Source organism: Brassica rapa, chromosome A03, assembly GCF_000309985.2.
Source record: "Brassica rapa cultivar Chiifu-401-42 chromosome A03, CAAS_Brap_v3.01, whole genome shotgun sequence".
Classification (NCBI taxonomy): domain Eukaryota; kingdom Viridiplantae; phylum Streptophyta; class Magnoliopsida; order Brassicales; family Brassicaceae; genus Brassica; species Brassica rapa.
The window spans coordinates 17,340,424-17,360,148 of NC_024797.2; the positions used below are offsets into that span (position 1 = coordinate 17,340,424).

Here is a 19,725-nt window from a genome sequence, read left to right on the forward strand (position 1 = left end):
AATCCTTTGTTATTCAAAAAGTTTAGTTATTATTGATTCTTTAATTCTAACTAAATTTAGTGTTACTGGAAGATGAATTCTATTCATTTTTACTCATAAGACTCAACTTTCAAAATATCATATGTATTCATGTGATTTTCAAAATCTATGTGATAAAAAAATCTAGAAAAAAAATAGTTATACTTAGCAAATATCTATTGTACTTTAAATCCAAATTATATGTCCAAAACTATAATTCATTACATTTTATATACTTTTACATTTTTGAATATATAATTATTTTTCTATTGATTTATCATTTTTGAATATATAATTCTATTTATAAATATCAAAAAAAAAATTAAAAAATAGTTTCAAAAATATTTTTGAATTAAAAAAGAAAAGAAAATATGACCAAAAAAGAAAATATGACCAAATTCTATAAGATGATCTAATCTATTTAAAATTATGATGATTATTTATGTTTGAAAATATTCATATTTGTTAGACATTATATATAAATTTGTATATTTATACACATAGAAAATAATTTTTAAGAGTTTAATATATATATATATATATATATATATATATATATATGTAATTATTGTATAGTAATTCTTATGTAATTTATTTGTTTTATGCTTAAAACAGATTAAAAAATGTTTGTAATGGGTTTCCAAAGTGGGCTTTTCCACTTCTGTACACATTAATATTTTTGGCTTAACTGATCTGTTGGCCTTAATAAATCAAAATAATTTGAGTTTTATGTTATAAATTTGAATCTATCTACTATTATTTGATTAGTAAATTTACTTACTTGTCATCTTACCCATGTTTATTGTGAATTTGATGACTTGTCATATTCTCAGGGCCGGGCCTTAGGATAAACGGGTGAAGCGGCCGCTTAGGGCAGCAAATTTCAAGGGGCATGTTTTAGTTTTTTTTTTTATAGATAATTAAAGTTTGTAAAGTTGCTAAAATAATACTTTGGGCATAATTAATAAGAATGATATTTGTCGGATCTTTTAACAATATCAATAAACTGTTTATTAAAAAATATAGTAGTTAAATATATTATTAAATTGTTAGTAGTAATTTTCTATTTTAAATTATAATTAAAAGGAAACCCTAATTAAAATTTAACTATTAATAAGAAGATTGCTATCAAAACAAAGAAATTGCTTATTGCATATTGTTGACAATTTCGGTATCAGTTGCAATAGTTGAACGAAGTTTTTCGAAGTTAAAACTGATAAAGAACTATTTGCGGCCTACCCTGTCACAAAAGAGATTAAATGGGTTGGTTCTGTTATCAATTGAGACAGCTATGGTTGAAAGACTCGACTACATAAGTTCAATGAATGATTTTGCAGGAAAAAATGTAAGAAGATCAATATTTCAACAATAAGTATCTTTGATTCTATTGTTTTTTTATAAACATTTTTGATATTTGATTGTTTTATGGAAGATTAATTTTTTATTACTTTTGTTATACGATTTTGAATTATATATAAGGGCATAGTTTTTTTAATTGGCTTGGGGCATCATAAGATGTTGGACCGGCACTGCATATTCTCCATGATTTTTGGATAAATCAATTTGCTTACTCATCATCTTCTATGTGATTTTAATAAATTTGATTACTTGACATCTTCTCCATGATTTTAAAATAATTTATTAGTTTAATTATCATGATATTGTTAATATGTAATATCATGATATTTTGAATATTTAACTAATAATAGATATTAACAATATCTGCTGATAATATCATAATTACGTTTATCTTATGATTTTAGTGGCTAATACTATAGCCAATTTCTTTTATTTTTATTAGAAATACTGATCCAAATACAAATTATTATAAAATTTATATATAATTATACTAATATATTAATTAATCGATTTCTCCCGTTTATTCAGTTGGATCGGTCAATATAGTAAACTATATCCCTATAATGCGGTTTGTTAACAATAACATATATTCTGTTTATTCGGTACTACTAAATCTAAACTTTTTTTTTTTTTGGACTGGTCGGTTTTAAATGGTTAATTTTTACCGGATTGAACACCCCTTGGTTATTGTTATTTTTTTGAAGAAAAACTATTACTATTTTGTTGTTGTTTTATGGGTTGTGATTGTTTATAATCTTTTCAGTGTCATTGAATTTCTTTTCAGTGTCGCTGATTTTTTTCAGTTCAAATATAGTAAGTGTTTAATTTCAAATCTAAGTTTATTAATTTAATTATTACTTTAGAAAATATTTTGATCCAAAATCTATATTTCATAAATAAAACTATGAAACAAGATAACATAATTTAATACATTAGTTACCAACATGAATTTGAAGTTTTATAACTTATAATATTAGTTTATAAGAAAATGAATGAGTATTGAATTTTTATAATGACAACAGGGAGAACTAAAATTGACAAACCAAAAGTTCTCCAAGGATATAACAATTTCGCACAAAACTAGACAAGATTTTTTTTTCCGAGGTGTCTGTGCGCTTGACACCTTGACACGATGGGAAACTAATACTATATTTGTTAACGAAATAGTATAAAACACCTGATGCATATTAATAGAGGAAGAATGTTGTAATAGACTATACTGTGTCCATAATTATAATACTATACTATTACGCACTATTTACCAAATATTATAGTCATCGTTTTTTTTTTTTTTTTTTTTTTTTTTTTTTTTTTTTTGCTAACCGAGTATCCTGGCCCCACCGAGGTGGTCCAGACTAGAGACCGAAGTGAGCAAGGACGCTGCCAGGGCGTCACCATGTGGCTCACCGTGTAACGGTCTTCGGTCTCGGATGCTGCAGCCCATATGTAAATTCTGCAGTGGCCAAGGCTCGAACCCAGGGGCGGACACTCCAGCTGGAGCTCCTATACCACTAGACCAAAGCAACTTGGTTTATAGTCATCGTTTTGCTGGTTAAAGTATGTCTACTACATTCTCCTCAGCTCTCACGTGGGAAGCTTTAAGACCAAGCAACATCAAAACAGTGGGCTGATACTATCTGGTTCAAAGGATCAAGTTCCAAAATATTTATTCACAATGTGGGTGCAAAATGTTGATCGTATACGACCAGAGTGCGCCTTGCATCTTGGGGCATCCAAGTTTCACCCTCTTGTTGCATCTGCTCCACCGATGCTGAGACTAAGGACCATTTTCTGCTCACCTGTGATTACAGCCAGGAAGTTGGAGCATGTCACTCTCTCGCCTTAACCGTCTAGCCTGACTTTTCCACAACTGGACCGAGCTGCTCTCTTGAATCCAAACTTCTCTATGGTATGTCCCTCAATCCTAAGGAAACTAGCAGATAATGCAACGGTCTACCACATATGAAACCGCTCCCCTCATCTACTGAGAAGTGCTGGACAAGAAGATTTCCAAGAGACATACGAAGCATTTAGGCTCTCTTATGTCTCTTTGGATCACTTAATCATCTGTGTTTATTAATTACCTCTATTTACTCTAGCTTGTTTTTAACTTTTTTACCATTCTAGAGTAGACATTAGATTACACATGCTGTAACTTAACAATCATTAATAGGATATTAACATTCTTAGCAAAGAAAACTGGTTAAACATTGTGTAGAGTAGGAGTGAGTTTTGATACGTTCTTGGCAAGAATAAAACGTTGCAAGTGAATTTTGATACGTTTTTTTTTGGCAAGAATTAGAAAACGTTACACGTCTAAGGACTTCACTTTGATCAAGAATATGTGAGTTGTCTCTGTAAAATAATTATCATATAATAGTAAAATAGCATTCTTAAATTCTAAAGATATATTTGAAAGCAAGCACTTGTGATACTTTTCTCTAATAATCTTTTTAGATACCCATCATTGATTCAATCGACATTCCGTAGGAGGAACAGGATACCTAGGATGATCAGAACAATAATCGTACGTCATATACTTCGCTCTCACATTCTTGAATGCCGTAGTTTCATTTGCACTTAACCTACTATATTGGTTCGTATTCCACCAGTAGGTTGTTGAACCACATACTTTTGCGTTGATGGTCCGACCATCCGCGTGACAACCAGAATCAGAAAACCTTTCAAAATTGGCTTTAAAAGGAGCATATGACCAATTAATTTTGGCCTTACCACCTTCTGTTGCCCATGCCTCGCCGTTCCACAGACTAACTACCAATGTCATCGGCTTTGATGGATAGCCTACGCCATATCTTTTGTTATTTTTGAATATTCGTATTGGAACATTGTCCACGTAAAACCTACCATATCGGGAGAAACAAAAAATATATTATGAAATCATCATGGTGCTCGTATTGCTAAATGTTTAAAACAAAATAAAACAATTTTTCCACTGTGTAGGATAACTGTTAAAACTTTAGAAATACTGTAGAACTGTTAAAACAAAGTCTAATATTAGCTAATTAATTTTAATTTTTTTTTCGGTTCTTGTTCTTGTTAGTAAGCTTTAAAAGAAAAGATGTCGTACTCTTTCGTGATTCAGTATATTGAAATTTAGTCGTATACGTATTCTTGTTTCTTCTATTTAGAATGGTTGGACAGACATTCGATAATCGTGTGATAAAATTAAACAAATATAAATAGAACACATGGAAAGAGAAAAAAACATACGCAATTTGATACGGATTCCAGAGAATCCCATAAGTGTGAAAATCTGCGGATGGATCGAACCAAAGAACAAACTTCTGTTCTCTATTTCCTTGACCATTGATAAAAACATTTGTTTGAATTTGTATCGGTTTTCCTTCTCTAGCCCCAAGGAACTCGAAGTCTAGCTCGTCCTGGGTATCTCCCTTCGAAGTCAACTGAAACCAATACACAAAATGTAGAAAGAAACATATTCACTATGTTGAGAGTTCAAGTTGATGTAATGAAGAAGCAAGATTAAAACGTGAACGTACATAAAAAGCTGTCACAACTCCAGCAGTATCTTTTGGAGGCAACTTGATTCTCATTTGAAAGAATCCTGATCCGAACTTGTGTTTAGACTGAAAACCAGCACCTGTTTTGTAATATAAATTTAGATATTAAATCATATTTTATATCACAATTAAAATACTATATAGAATATCGACTGGAATCAATACATACGCACGACATCCTTTTATCTTTTTACGACGACGTTATTGAAAAAGGAAACAGTAAAATTAATGAACCTGAAGATTTGTCCATGGAGAGCTGGACTTCTCTCCCTTGGTTGAGTTTCAAGACATTTCCCCACGTAACAACATAGTTGTCATCGAACGGTCGACCTCCAGCAGGAACCCCCGCACCAACGGTACCGATCAGGAACAGTACTAAAACTGAAAACATATATTCTCTCTTATCCATTTTTAAATTTTATGTTTTGAGTGTGTTTCTTACCGAGCATACATCTCCCCCCTTTTATATATTCGGGTGTTATATCGTAAAGGGGTGGTTAATTAGAAGCTTAAATTGTCAATAAAATATATTTTGGGCAACAAATCTTTGTTTTGGTAAATTAATATTTTGGTCAACTGTATTTTGATACTGTTACATTGTATAACTATCTGGCAAGACTGAAGCGAATATTTGTTGGATAAGTACGAATTCTAATATATATAATGGGCCTTCATGAGCTGAGAAAAAACAAATATGGGCCTGCCTTCAGGCCCGAGACTAATCCACACGTGTTGATCGCCTTGGTCTTCTTCTTCACACGGTGATTGAAGAACACCTTACCGTCAAATCTCCCAGCGAGACAAGCCGTTCGAATCAAAATCGAAACTTTTTAGTTCGTTTCTGCTGCTTGAATCTGAGAAACCCCATCAACTGTGCTTAAAATTTATCTGCCATCATTGTTTTTCGTAGGTAAACGCAACGTGTTTGATTCTTCTGTAATTCCCTCTTAAATGATCTAATTATTTTCGCCAATTCAGATGTAATTGTTGTCTGATTATGATCTTCTGTCTTAAATTGAATTATTTATTGTTCTTTCGGACAAAGCTTTGGGTGAATCTTACTGGTTTTGTCTTTTTTCTTTTTTTTTGTGAGTTTGAACTCTTAACCGCTTCAAATGTTTTGTCCTCTCAGCTTCAGCAATGCAGGCATGAAAGAAAAGAACTCCGCCACCACCGCCTCTACACTTGGAAGGATTCTAGCTACTTGTTCTAAGCAGGTTTGTGTTCTGCCAGCTCCATTAACCTTTGTCTTGTGGGAATGTGTTGTCCTTGTTATTGAATTTAAAAAAGTGCACTTTGTTGTCACAAGGCCAAAGACTACGGGAGCTGTGTTGCATCTAAAGTCCACGAGATTGAAAAAGACTTGTGCTTAAAAGAGTTTCTAGCATTGAAGAACTGTATGCAACATACGGTAATAATGCAATTTAATTTCAAAAGACTTGATCATTTATTCATTTTATCTTTATTAATTTGGGGACTAATATGTTCTAGTATTGTTTTTGTTTTCTCTTACAGATCCGAGGAAAGCGTTGAATCTCTATATACTTCTTCTCTTTAGAGGCATCTATCAGCACTGATTAACATGTACGGCATTCTTTTTTTTTTTTTTCATCTTGTGTAACGTTTATTAGCGATTAACTGATAAGTGACTCGGTCCAATCATAAAATGGATATTTTGGACTAGAGTCTGGTTCTTTTTGAAGAAATATAGACAACTAAAAGGTTAAAATTATATGTCTAGCAGGCCTTCAAGTTCACAGACAAGTGTCGGCTCTGGTGCTTTGTCACATGCTTATATACAACATCCATCCCTACGTTGCAATGTTCCTGAATCCAGGGGGTTGTTCTACGATGATGCCAACAGATTGCTAATTTGTGTCACATCTAGTCAGGTCTTTTCATGGGAAACAGCTACCTTTAATCCTGATGTATCTCCTTCAGTTGATTCTATACCCGAAGGGCCTATCCTATCTATCAGATTCTCTCTTGATAAAAAAATGATAGCTGTGCAAAGATCTGACTGTGAAATCCATTTTTTTCATCGAGAGACCAAGCAGACACTTACTCACAAGTGCAAGGCAGGGTCGGAGAGCATTCTCGGATTCTTCTGGAGTGACTCTCCTTTATGTGATCTTGCAGTTGTTAAAACCAGGTGTGGGCTTGATTCAACTACATAGAACGATGTCGAATTTTTGAGATTGTTGGCAACGAATATTAAAGACTAATTGGGTGAAACTGAGAACTTTATATAACTTGATTTTGTTAATAATAGTTATATACTTTTAACTAAAGAAAGTAGCATTTTCAGAATCATTCGTCTCTCTAATGAAAGTTCTTTTTTTTTCTCTCTTTCTTGTCTCAGTGGCATGGACTTGTTTGCTTGTGATTCTGCGATGAATCTACGTTTGGTGGAAACCAAGAAAGTGAATGTGAATTGGTACATCTACACACATGAAAGTCGACTTGTTCTTCTTGCATCAGGGTTGCAGTGCAAGACAATTACTGGGTTTCAGGTATTACACAAAATTTATCATCAACGAAACTTAAATAAATTTATTAGATATTGTCCAACACATGTGTACAAACCCCAAGAAGAGAAAACAAATAATTACATTGGTCCTTATGATGTATATGCAATGAGGTTATATGATTGAGTTAACATTTATTTAACTTATTGAATATTATAGATATGTGCCTGATATTTATTTTGATCTACTCTACAGCTTTCCACCGCAGGAGTTGTTCGTTTGCCGAAATTTGAAATGACCCTGGCTACAACTGAATCCAACAGCAAACCTATTATCTCCCCTGGAGATGTGCACTTAATCACTGTGTACGATTCTTCTATTTGTTTCTTTTGTTTTTTATTCTTCTCCTAAACTTGCTTGTCATTCATTACACGATGTAGTTGGAGATTAATCTTTTACCATTCTTTTTCAGCTATGGCCGAATATATTGCTTACAAGTGGACATGGAAGCCATGCTTCTCCACACATACAGGTTCTACCGAGATGCAGTCGTTCAACAAGTAAGTTTGCTTTTCCTCAGTTACCAGTTTCTTGTTACTTTACTGATTTTTATTCCATTGGCTCTTGTATACAGGGTTCGTTGCCAATATACTCAAGCAAGTTGTCGGTGAGTGTGGTCGACAACTTACTGCTCGTCCACCAAATCGATGCAAAGGTTGTTATCATCTACGACTTATTCGTGGACTCTCGAGCTCCCGTGTCTGCTCCTCTTCCTTTGCTGTGGAGGGGTTACCAAGGCTCCGACACATCTTCTCAACAAGAAAATGAGGGCACAGAATCATCTACAAGCAGTGAAAACATAGTTATGTATGAAGATGCATGGACCTTTCTTGTTCCGGACCTTATCCTGGATCAGACTAACAAGGTTCTGTGGAGGGTGCATTTGGATCTTGAGGCAAGTTGGCTTCTGTTAATGTATCTACATAACAATTAATTTTTAGATAATTTCGAAATTGTTCAGTATTTAATATGATTTTCTGCAGGCAATTTCCGCTAGCAGCTCAGACAGGAGTTCTCTTCTTGAATTCCTACAGCGAAGGAAGTTGGAAGCAAATAAGGTCCCAAACTTTCTTTTGCTATGTGTTTTACATAAGAGTTTAAACTAAGCATGATGATGCGGTTGTTAGATAAAATTAATGAGTGCGTTTGTATCAGGCCAAACAACTATGCTTGGGGATAGCAAGGACTCTTATATTGGAACGCAGACCAGCAACACAGGTTACACAGGCAATAGATGTACTGGTCACAGCATATTCATACTCGGTTAAAGCTGGTATATACAAGGAACTAAAGAACGAAAAAACCACTGCAACTACTCCAACAAACGATGGTGCATCTCCTGGTAAAACCCTATTAAATCTATAAAAGTTACTCTAAAGAAGTTTGAATCTCTTGTTCTCTTATCAAGTTTCGGTTTCTGAAGATAACGAAAGAGGTAGAGCATCTGGAAGCAGTATTGATGAAGAAGAAGAAGTTGAAATGAACCTACCATCAGGTTCTGCTGATGAGCAGCAGGAATCTCAGCTTTCGTCACCAGCCATTTCACCTGATGAGCTCTACAAGTTTGTGTTTGCTTCTGTGGAGGAAGCGATGGTTGAGGAATCTGACTACCTAGTTGCTATCATAACTGAGTTCCTTCGCAGGTAAACTATTCATTATGTTTGGAGTCATCAGCTCTGCGTTCTTACCTTTGATTCCTTTTGTTGCAGTATAAGCGCAGAGAAACTCAAAGTGGATCTCAACATATATGTGATGACCGTCAGACTTTTAGCTCACAGTAAACGATTTGCAGAACTGTCACTATTCACCACGAACAAGGTTTGTATTAATTAACCTTCTAACTAAGAACACAAACCCTCTTCAATGTTTTCTTGTTCACAAAGTTTAGGTTACATGATCTCACTGCAGATAATCGAACCATCAAAGGAAGTCGCGCTTCAGCTTCTCGAGAGCGGTGGCCAAAACCTGCGGGTAAGGAAACTTGGGCTTGATATGCTGAGACAGCTCTCGTTGCACCATGAGTACATCTCCTCACTTGTGCAAGATGGATACTATCTTGAAGCTCTGCGTTATGCTCAGAAGCGCAAGGTACAACACTTTCTTAACTACGTGCGGTGGCTAGTTCTGTTTGATTTGGTTCGGTTTAGTACACACTTTCCCCCATTCGTTTTTTGGATTAAAATATCAGTTTCACATTATAAATGAATTAATCTGATTGTATGAAATTTTAATTGATTTCTGGTTGCTTACATTAAATTCTGTTTCGGTTATTTGGTGTGTGCACATTGCAGGTGACGAGTGTGCGATCGTCGCTGTTTCTGGAAGCAGCATTCGCGTCGAATGATATGCAGCATTTGGCTGCAATATTGAGGGTCTTGTCGGAACTGATTCCTGGATTCAAAGAAACTTCAGAGTATTACACATTTCATGGTCTTCTTAATGAGACCAGTTCGTCAGTTGCTGTCTGAGATAATAAAACCTCTTTGCCATGTTTTATGTTCAATAAACCTAAAATAATAAATACTTGGTTGTTGTCTGGATCTTTTATAAGGAAACGATTTCATGGTTCATTAAAAATAAAATAGCGATTAGTTTTCTTTTGAGCTATTAGAATCCTCGAGCCTTCTTGTTTGGTTTTAGTAAGATTCTCTGTTTCTAAAGTTTCTGTAATTGCACGAGTGTCAAAATTTATCAGAACTTAAAATATAATAGAAAAATTTAGAAGTTTGGTTTTGATATCTCTAATTAAACATTGCAAATTGATAAAAACATAACTCGATTATGCTATGATTTAGGTACTGTTGTTTCTTAAACTTTGGAAGGCTATGTAACCTTTGAAAGCAACAACAGTACCTAAGTGTTGGCAGGCTATGTAACCTTTGAAAGCAACACTTTGATACATACATGACCAGATGATATGATATAGCCAGAGAAAACATGAATATAATAAAAATAAAGGCAGCATACAAATCCTACCCATTGTTTGTTTCCAAGTTTGTGAAAATATCATTCATGAAACCTCCCAAACTTGATTTAACAAAAACTAAATTCTAAAAAACCATACAATGACAATGAAACTAACATTGTATTCTCTCATAAACAAAAGAAAACAACATACGTGACTCTAGCAATGAAGAAGAGACTTGTTTTGCAAGTAAACTTCTCTTAACTCCAACAATAACTCAGGAGGGGATTCCTGACCTGCGTAGCTCCGCTTCCCCGTGTGCAAAGTGGCATCTATCACCAAATGTACAGCTTCCTTTAGAGAATCTCTCACACATCTTCGTCTTGAAGTTGCTCCCTGGATGCGGTTTCCCTTCAGAACCAATCCCACCACCACCACCAGGTGGTCTCCTAGCTGCCGAGTTAAGCCTCCCAATAAGCTCTCTAACCATCACGCTCGCCTCGTTTATCTGCTCAAACGTTCCTTCAAGCTCAATGTTCTTCAGGTTCGGGTCTCTCTCGTGATCTTGAATCGTTAACTTCGCCCCAGTTTGACGATATATCTGTTTAGAACTGACTCCACCTTTTCCAATGATTGCGCCTGCCAATGAAGCATCCACGCTGATTTTTGCTGTGGCCGAGGCACCAAAGCTGGAGACGTGGCCAGGGCCTGAGAATCTCCCTCCACCACCAGATCCTTGCATGTTTCTTGAAACTTGAGGCATGGGTGGTGCCATGTTTGTCAGCTGTGCTACAGCATTGTATCCTCCGGGAACATAGTGCGAGAAATGGCAGTTCTCTCCAAAAGGACAGCCAGAAGTGCTGCCCAACAGAAGCAGAATAAAATACATCAGAGAGTTTAAACTTAATACTAATCGTCTTAAGATGACATAAGAGAACAAACGGTTAATATACAGAGGAAGAATCAATTCTCATTGGGTTGATTCTGAGTACTTTATGATCACCAAATGAGTTAAATGTTTCTAAAATTATAATCCAGATGCGTTTTATACGTTTCTAGTGAGAATCATTTCTGTTAGATTGATTTTTTTTTTTAAAGAAACTTGTTTAGCATGAATGATGATGTTACCTGTAATAACAACTAACTATTTCATTAGCATACAGTTTTACTTGCTAATCTCAAGGACACATTTGCAGATAAAATAGCAATTTTGAATATTAATCCAGTTAAGAATAAATAACCTGAAAAATTTAGTGCATGGCTTCGATTTGCTTCCTAAACCAGTTGATTCCATCTCTGTTCCAAACATTTTAAGTGTCGTTTATTTAGTTAAAGAATTTTCTGAAGTTCAATAATATTTGCTTTAGAATCATACATTTATCATTCATATGTATGAAATTTGAGACTTCAAAAATCAAAGCTGCATTATCTATTCTGTAAAATTTCAGGATTATTTATTTACCAACAAATAAGACACAGGAAAAGGCTTGTTCAAATCAAGTAAACCCGGTTATAAGATGTTAACTAGCTTAAACTTAAAACTCATCAAGAAACTGTGAAAAAATAATAATATAAGATTGGGATGTTACTTAACTGTGCAGTTAATACTGTAATCTCTCGCTAATTACACAAAATAAGTGAGAAGGAAAAAAGAGGAAAAGGACATCACCAAAACACAGCAGTGAGAAAGAAAGACAGCTAAACAACAAAACAAAAAAGAAACATACTTTTAGCATAGTACGGAGCTAAGATCATCACTAGGCAAATCCAACTGACCCAAAAAAAGATTCATTTATCAAGCAATAAAGATCTCAAGTTTCAAACTTTATGAGAGTTAGTTAAGTACAAAAAAAACTGATATATAAATTCAACAGGATTGTAACAGTCTCACACACACAACGGAGGGGGGAAAGAGCTACTAGCTAACCTTGCTTAGACTTCTTAAACCCGCCGCCATTGGAGTTAGCTTCAGGCCGTCCTCTCTTAAGAGTATCCATGGCAAAAAACAAGTATAGATCCAAAATAGAAACCCTTTTTTTAGTGTAATATGTCTAGAGATCGAATGAATAGGGCCTAGTGGAGAAGAAAGATCGGAATCGGAGAAGAAGAAGAAGAAGAAGATAAAATAAATCTCAACCCCCTCAAGGTTGGTTGTTGTTGAAGGAAAGACGTGATTTCCTTCTTTTTTTTTTCTTTTTTCTTACCCTTTCCGAAATGTTTTTGTTTGATTTCGAAATCAAACCGGAGTGGCCCATTGAACAAACTAGGGCTGGGTAAAAAACCCGGATCCGAGGAACCGAACTGAACCCAATCCGAAAAAGTAGTACCAAACCCACATTGAAATTGATTAAATATCCGAATGGGTTCAAAATTTTGGTATCTAAAAAACCGAAACCGAATCCGGCCCGAACCGAAGTATCTCGGGTACCCGAATGTAACCGAAATAGATTTATATACCTAAATATTTTACTTATTTTTAGATTTAATATATATTACAAACATCCAAAATATATAATATACTTTTAAGTTGTCTAAAATATTTGAAAATATACATAAATAGTCAAAAGTAAATGTCTAAAATAGCTAAAATATATTCAAAACACCAAAATGCTTGAAATATCTATTGATTTTCTATCCAAATATTCAAATCAAACCAATTTATATGTTAGTTTTAGGTATTTTGACATATATTATACAAATTTATATGAAATATATTATTTTGTTTTATAGATTTTGAGAAATTTTAAGCATATAATGAATTTTAAAATTTTAAAAATAATTTAAATGGGTTATCCGAACCCGAACCGAACCCGCAAAGATCCAAACCGAACCCGAACCGAAATTTAAAAATACCCGAATGGGCTGAAATCTTTAAACCCGAAAACCCGAAACCCGATTAGATCCGAACCGAACCCGAATGGGTACCCGAACGCCCACCCCTAGAACAAACAATAAGGTAAACTGAAATTGCAACATCTAATCTGTTAAAACTGAATTACAATTAGAAATTAGCCCTAATTTTCTTTAATATTTACGGTTTATGCTACTGATATTATTTCTATATCTTTACAAATTAGTTTTAGGCTTCATGTCATTTGATTAGAAGAAATAACATGTCCACTAAAATTTGTTTACCCAATAATTATAATTATACATCTCATACTAATAAAACTTGGTTTCATCTTTCGACTACCACATCCCAATTTCTGCATAATTAGGTGTTTATATGTTAGTAAACCAAGAATGTAAAATCAAATGCCAAATTTTTTGCTATCCATTTTACAACAAGTAACATTAAAAATTCACTACCAAATAACTATAATAATGGAATTAACGAAAACATCACTAAACCGGTTTATATGTGTAACAAGAAGTACATACAATTTAAAATTTTATTTGGTTTAGTATAGAGTAGTTTTAAATATAATTTCAAAACTTATCTAAATAAAAACAGAAAAATCATTTGTAATATAAAAAAGAATTACAGATTTTCTATCGATTAGGTATATTCGAAATTGTTAATAGATCCACTAAATATTGCTAAAATCATTGAAGTCTTACTCACTTAACATAACAATCCCCTAAATTAAAGCTTTCACATTAATAACAAAAAATCTACTTCCAAATCACGATTTAGTATATTATACATTGAATAAAACTTTAGTATATTTTTATAATGAAACTTAATTTCCATTTCATATTTTATAGACAATCCGTGAACAGATCCACTAAATATTCCTAACATTTAGTAGATTACTATTCTACAACTTGCAAATCTAGATTTTAAATAATTTAGTTTAGATTTCTTTATGTCGCCAACATCTCGTCTAATATCTCGTGGACCTTATTCTTTTTTAGTTATGGTCTTTTCAATTGGGATATGAGTTTTTTAATTAATGTTAATCTTTTTTTTAACTTTTCCTAAGCTAAAGTAATTAACTTGCTAATTTTGTTTATTATACATAATCCTTTTTCCAACCAACACGTGAAGACCCATTTTCTGGTAAACATTTTTGTTATATATATACAATCATAAAATATATAAACATTTTTAAAATGTGTGTTATATATCTAAACTATTAAAACAAGAGTACAATTAAGATTTGACCCTTATTTTTCCTAAATAATTACAATGTAATGCCACTGATATTAATTAGTTTCCATCTACAACCTTAGATACTACCAATCATGTTTTATCTTAGATACTATCAATCATGCTTTATCTTAGTTTTTAAACCTACAACCAAAAAATTAAAGCTACAGCAAAAACATATAAAAAATGGTTGTAAAAATTTTACTTTCTAAAGCTCCATCTTTTTACCTGTAGGAAATTTTAAAGCTACATCCCTTAAAGCTAAATCAAAAAATTCTACTGACTAAATTCTAAAGTAAATTTTCTATAGTTACAGCTCAACCAATCACTCCCATTGTTTTCTTGTTATTGTTTTTTTCTTTTCTGTGTGCAAATAGTTTGATACGGTGAACCAAACATGCATTATTACAAAAAGTTATGTCAGGAGAAGCACCAGTTTTCTTATCTAATGGAAGATGTCATTCAATGTCCTAAGAACGAGATACATATGCATTGAGATTAAGATTAACCCCAGCAATTTCATCATACCGGAGAGAGGAGGAACGCCGTGGAGATCAAAGGGATTGGATTTCACTGATAAGTTGCAAGATGATGTTGATGATGATGATGCGATTTGGTATTCGTCGTCAGAGTTGAGAAGGGAAGACAGAGGAGAGGAGGATGGTTGGATGTCGTCAAATAATAGAACACGCAGGAAGCCATGTTTTTTTTCTTTTTTCTTTTGTTGTTGACCCGTTTACCGTTTGTTGACCCGTTTACCTTCTTTTTTTCCTTTTTAAATGATACTAAACTTTGACATGCGCGCCTGCGCGGATGTTATTTTAATTTGCAATGTCAATTGTTTTAGCAATTTTCTTGATATAGTTGTATATATGTAACCATGTTAATTAGGGATGGGTTTTTTTGTTTAATTCTGAATTCGGCTTGGTTTATTTGGGTCTAAGAAAACTTTAACCAAAGTCAACCCAAATTAGTTTAGTTTGGTATGTGCTTGTTTAGTTCATTTGTGTTTATTTTTTTGTTTTTTCTAGTCAAGTTACAAAAATATAAACAAATCATCATTTGACACGAAATCATTATTTTTTTTCATTTTTAAACATAAAGCCAAACATCACAATAAGCATGTAGAAGATGTAATCTAATAGTTTTATGTTGTTATCATTAAACCTACGATAAATATCATAGGTATTTTTTCAATTGTGATATTAATGTAAGAGATTCATATTCTTTTATTTTATTTTTAGTTGCGTTTTTCTGTTAATTTTGAAGTAAAATATAAATTATATTTAATTGTTTAGGTTAAATGGTTAAATATATCAAATCTTAATATTATTAGTATATTTAATTAATCTAATTTAAAAATATTTCAGTTTTTTGGTTCAATTTAAAACCGAACTATTTGGATTGATAAAAATCTTCAACGAAATGATTTAGACATATACTTTAGTTTGGTTTGGATCGGTTTGGATTCGGATGGGTCGGTTTAGTTTGGTTCGGTTCGGATTTTTTGCCCATCCTATTGTTAATTAATACTTAGTAGTGTATTTTTTTCATCACTTAATAATGTATTCTATGGTGATAAAAAAAACAAAGTTATAAATTCACATAAATTCACATAAATTATTCTTGTTAATATATATCTTGTGTTGACAAAAAAATATATATCTTGCAAATGGATAATAGACATTGTAAGAATATAATAAAAAAAATTACAACGGCAAGTATCTTTATTATTGTTATTAATATCATAGCTTAAATTTAGGGGTTAGTTATGTTAAGTTAGTAAGATGTTCAATGATTTTAGGAATATTTACTTGATCTCTTAACAACTAAATGTACTATATCGATAGAAAAAAATTTAATTTTTGAGTTAATGTTATGTCTAACTAAATTATGATTTGCTTGTTAGTGGGGTAAGAAGTTAATGGGATTTTTATTGATTAGTGTAATATGCCGTGGAGTACTATGAATAATTAGTAAAGTTTTAGAGTTAGAATGTGTTATTGGTTTATATATTTTTATTGATTTAGAAATCCCTATAGTATTTATAAATCTAAGTAAAATATACAAATTTTCAAATTTTCTCAGATTATTATTTACAAATCTGGAGGTTTTCCTTCGGATTTGGGCCTTTGTATTTTTTACAAAGAAATTCATGCAAATCCTTTCAAATACATTATGAAATCAAATCTATTAGTAAATCCATATGATTGAATAACACTTGATTTGAATTAGAATTTATGAATCATTAAACGAATCACTTGATTTGAATTAAAATTGATGAATCATTAAACAAATAACACATAATTTCAATACATATTTTAAAATCATAAAACCAATAACACTAGATTTAGTTTGGATTTTCAAATCCATCAACATACACCAACCAATAACCCCCACTAAAGTTAAAGTCAATTCCTACAATCCAACCAATCACCCCAAATAACAGGTATGCATTTTGATGGCAGGTCTGATTATCACTTGGAGGTGGACTCCGGAACATGTACATGGCTCAAACATAGTCACAGGTTAAACTTCTCTAAAACCCAAAATATCTTGTTGCTTACAAACAGAATCCTACTACTTCCCAATCCTAATTTTTTTCATACATTTTTGGTGAACCATAACTTAAAACGAAGAAAGACTTTAACTCATTTCCATCTTCTGAGATGCTGACCTGACCTCACATGCCATTTCTTTTTTCAGATGAGCGCAATGTTTCTTTTATGAATCCAGAGTCCCTTGGTGGGTTGGTTGATCATGACCAAACACCATAAGTTACATACAGCTTTTCCTTCATCCCTGTTGCATTGCATGGTCGTGCGAATATGGTGGATCTCCTTCTGGTGAATAAGAGCAAACCATTAAAAGTCAAATCATGTTTGCCATAGAGACACTGAGAAAAGTATGTCATAACATTTTTTATTTGTGGGAATCACGTTTGTAATTATCCTTTGCGGTATTACCATCAGAGCACACAATTGAAAGGTAAATAAAAAAGAGTATTCTGAGATTGCAAACAAAACGAAGCCTTGATTCTGTTATTATTACCAATTTCACCATCAGAAGTATCTGCAAGCCTTGCAATGGCAGCCATAAGCGCTTGTTCATGTTCCTGCCATCACACAACTTTGTGTTATTTTCCTCAGAATCACAACATTAAACCACTCGCAATAGCCAATAGAAAGGGTATTATATTAGTCTCAGACCTTGAGCATTTTCTTGGCCTTATCAAGCTCAAAAGGATCAGGATGAGTAGCATCAAAAACTCTCTCCACCTAGAAAAACGCCTTGACTTTAGATCAGCAGTTGATGTTAATGGACACAACAGATTAAAAAAAAACTAACCTCCTTCACAAGCAAGTCTGTGTTGAACAGTTCAATATCATCACCACCACCATTCTGATGTGTTGGTGGTGGTAAAAATTCTCTTCTCGGTTGATGAATTCTTGGTCCTCTCCCTCTACCAAAATGGCTTTGGTTTCTTCGGTTCCCACGGATTGATCCACTTCCAAGTCCAGCATTTAAGGCTACCCCACTCTCCTCTCCATCCCATCTTATATCTTCCGGTGGTATCTACAAACAAAAAAACATTGTCAGCTCCTATCAAAGATCCTCATCATGCATAGACACCATTTGCTTACTAAAAAGGATGGTGCTTATAAACATTTCAAGCTTACCTCCTTGAGATCAACCCATTCCCACGTTTCATTTATTGCGTTTATATCATACACCAACGCATGCCGACCCTGTGAGAAATAAAACAAGTCAATAAATTGCAAAACAACTTGAACCAAATGTTCAAATGTTAGTACCTCAACGGCGTTGTACTGGGTTATAATTGCTTCATAAAAGTGGTTGTCTTCAGGCCACTTTGTCCACACTTTTCTTCCGATAAGAGCTTCAGCAGATCCATCTCCTGCTATGCCACCGGATACAACACGGCTATTGAATGACCTATTTCCAGCTGGACCAATTGATGGATGATACTGCATGCATATCACCGATTAATCGATCAAGAACATAAGAGAGAAACAGAAGAAAGCACACTTACGACTAAAAGAGAAGACTTACAGATGGGAATGTCTTCTGTTTCTTCCGGGAAGCTGAGAAAGTTGGACTAGGGACAACATCAAACCCCTGACTAGCTGCATGTCTAGAAAGAACTTGGCTTCCGCCTCCCTGTCTCCAATCCCTGGTACAGTTCCAGTGTACAACATATTAAGATAACCGGAACTTCATGATAAGTTCACTGGTGTGTAATTGTTGGTGGCAGATAAACAATCTGACCTTATCCGTTGGATAGTATCATCCTTATTGACCCTACTCAGAAGCTCTCGGTGTTCGTCATCAGATACTCTCAGTTCTTTACGCAACTCTGTTATCAAGCTTTCTTTATCCTAAAATGCGTAAATGGAATAAAACCCATAATGAGACTGACAGAGAACATAAAGCAACCTAATCAACCCAAAAGGTGATAGAGACAGCAAGTACCCAAGAAATGGCATCAGACTGCGCTTTAAAGGCCCTTAAAACAGCGGTATAAGCTTCCTGCTCAAGTTGATGAATTTGTGCCTCCATATCACTATGTAGTTTCGTAAAACAACTTTGAGGCCACCCACAAGATAATTTCACAAGAACAAAAAGGTTGTAAAAATGTAAAGAGAGCATACCGTAAGTTCACCTAATTCAATAAAGCTGGACACTTTTCTCCAAACCCTAAACCCTATCCTCGGCTAACCATTCCCTAAACCTTTTTTATTAAATTATATGCCTAAACCTAACTGCAACACTATTCAATTAGCTAAGATAAGCTCAATGAGCAGATTAGCTAAGAGGATGCTCTAATTGCTCGAACAAGATTCAAATGTGGGGCAAAAATGTTATACATACCTCTGTTTTCAGAAGCTTGAAGGAAAACCCACGAAGAGGGGTTTCTGTTCTCCACAGATTCAGATTACGAAACCCTAGAAATCTCGATTCGAAACTTGACCCGCGAATAGCAATTGGTGGGTTTTGGGGCTCGGCGGTGAAACGATAAAATAACGGAATTAGAACGAGAAATTGGAGAAAAAAGAGACGATCTTTGCTTCCCCCTCTCGAGAGAAATGATCCTTAAGCGAAGGGCACAGAGCTACGATCGATTTCACCGGGACTCGAATGGGATGGCGTCGACATCGCCGAACACTCGTTTTAAAGACGAAACGACGCGTTTTAGAAAAACTAAACTTATAAGGCCCATTAAGAACACAATTCCGGCCAATATAGCCCATTATGATC

At 33.8% G+C, this 19,725-nt stretch overlaps 4 protein-coding genes across 9 annotated transcripts; 1 reads left to right on the forward strand and 3 right to left on the reverse strand.

Moving 5' to 3' along the window:
- Positions 1 to 1,559: 1,559 nt before the first annotated feature.
- LOC103859426 (xyloglucan endotransglucosylase/hydrolase protein 2) lies at positions 1,560 to 5,411 on the reverse strand. Its single transcript, XM_009136957.2, has 4 exons — positions 5,154 to 5,411; positions 4,899 to 4,999; positions 4,609 to 4,802; positions 1,560 to 4,238 (listed from the first exon to the last, which is right to left on the reverse strand). Exons 1-4 carry the CDS (start codon positions 5,326 to 5,328, stop codon positions 3,842 to 3,844), a joined length of 867 nt encoding a protein of 288 aa, XP_009135205.1. The 5' UTR covers positions 5,329 to 5,411; the 3' UTR covers positions 1,560 to 3,841.
- A 248-nt stretch (positions 5,412 to 5,659) lies between these two features.
- LOC103859427 (regulator of MON1-CCZ1 complex) lies at positions 5,660 to 10,062 on the forward strand. Of its 3 annotated transcripts, none has more exons than XM_018657949.2 (15): positions 5,660 to 5,829; positions 6,052 to 6,136; positions 6,229 to 6,330; positions 6,435 to 6,503; positions 6,664 to 7,071; positions 7,282 to 7,432; positions 7,643 to 7,752; positions 7,860 to 7,947; positions 8,022 to 8,342; positions 8,431 to 8,505; positions 8,603 to 8,789; positions 8,871 to 9,090; positions 9,157 to 9,265; positions 9,356 to 9,535; positions 9,739 to 10,054. In XM_018657949.2, coding segments are annotated over exons 4-15 (2,028 nt in total). In that variant the 5' UTR covers positions 5,660 to 5,829; positions 6,052 to 6,136; positions 6,229 to 6,330; positions 6,435 to 6,501; the 3' UTR covers positions 9,916 to 10,054. The 3 variants fall into 3 exon arrangements, with proteins under 3 accessions (XP_018513465.1, XP_033142823.1, XP_018513466.1); XM_033286932.1 differs by having other exon boundaries at positions 5,675 to 5,829; positions 6,058 to 6,136; positions 9,739 to 10,062; XM_018657950.2 differs by having other exon boundaries at positions 5,691 to 5,825.
- A 306-nt stretch (positions 10,063 to 10,368) lies between these two features.
- LOC103859428 (zinc finger CCCH domain-containing protein 36) lies at positions 10,369 to 12,860 on the reverse strand. Its single transcript, XM_009136959.3, has 3 exons — positions 12,280 to 12,860; positions 11,594 to 11,648; positions 10,369 to 11,212 (listed from the first exon to the last, which is right to left on the reverse strand). Exons 1-3 carry the CDS (start codon positions 12,347 to 12,349, stop codon positions 10,630 to 10,632), a joined length of 708 nt encoding a protein of 235 aa, XP_009135207.1. The 5' UTR covers positions 12,350 to 12,860; the 3' UTR covers positions 10,369 to 10,629.
- A 3,904-nt stretch (positions 12,861 to 16,764) lies between these two features.
- On the reverse strand, positions 16,765 to 19,607 carry LOC103859430 (protein EMSY-LIKE 1). 4 transcript variants are annotated; one of them, XM_033287833.1, is made up of 10 exons: positions 19,119 to 19,168; positions 18,940 to 19,030; positions 18,736 to 18,845; positions 18,520 to 18,640; positions 18,261 to 18,434; positions 18,126 to 18,194; positions 17,794 to 18,021; positions 17,655 to 17,723; positions 17,497 to 17,560; positions 16,765 to 17,288 (listed from the first exon to the last, which is right to left on the reverse strand). In XM_033287833.1, the coding sequence occupies exons 2-10, from the start codon at positions 19,024 to 19,026 to the stop codon at positions 17,242 to 17,244; spliced, it is 969 nt and encodes a 322-aa protein (XP_033143724.1). In that variant the 5' UTR covers positions 19,027 to 19,030; positions 19,119 to 19,168; the 3' UTR covers positions 16,765 to 17,241. The 4 variants fall into 4 exon arrangements, with proteins under 4 accessions (XP_033143724.1, XP_009135211.1, XP_009135208.1 ...); XM_009136963.2 differs by lacking the exon at positions 19,119 to 19,168 and adding an exon at positions 19,339 to 19,607 and having other exon boundaries at positions 16,824 to 17,285; XM_009136960.2 differs by lacking the exon at positions 19,119 to 19,168 and adding an exon at positions 19,339 to 19,607 and having other exon boundaries at positions 16,824 to 17,288.
- Positions 19,608 to 19,725: the final 118 nt, after the last annotated feature.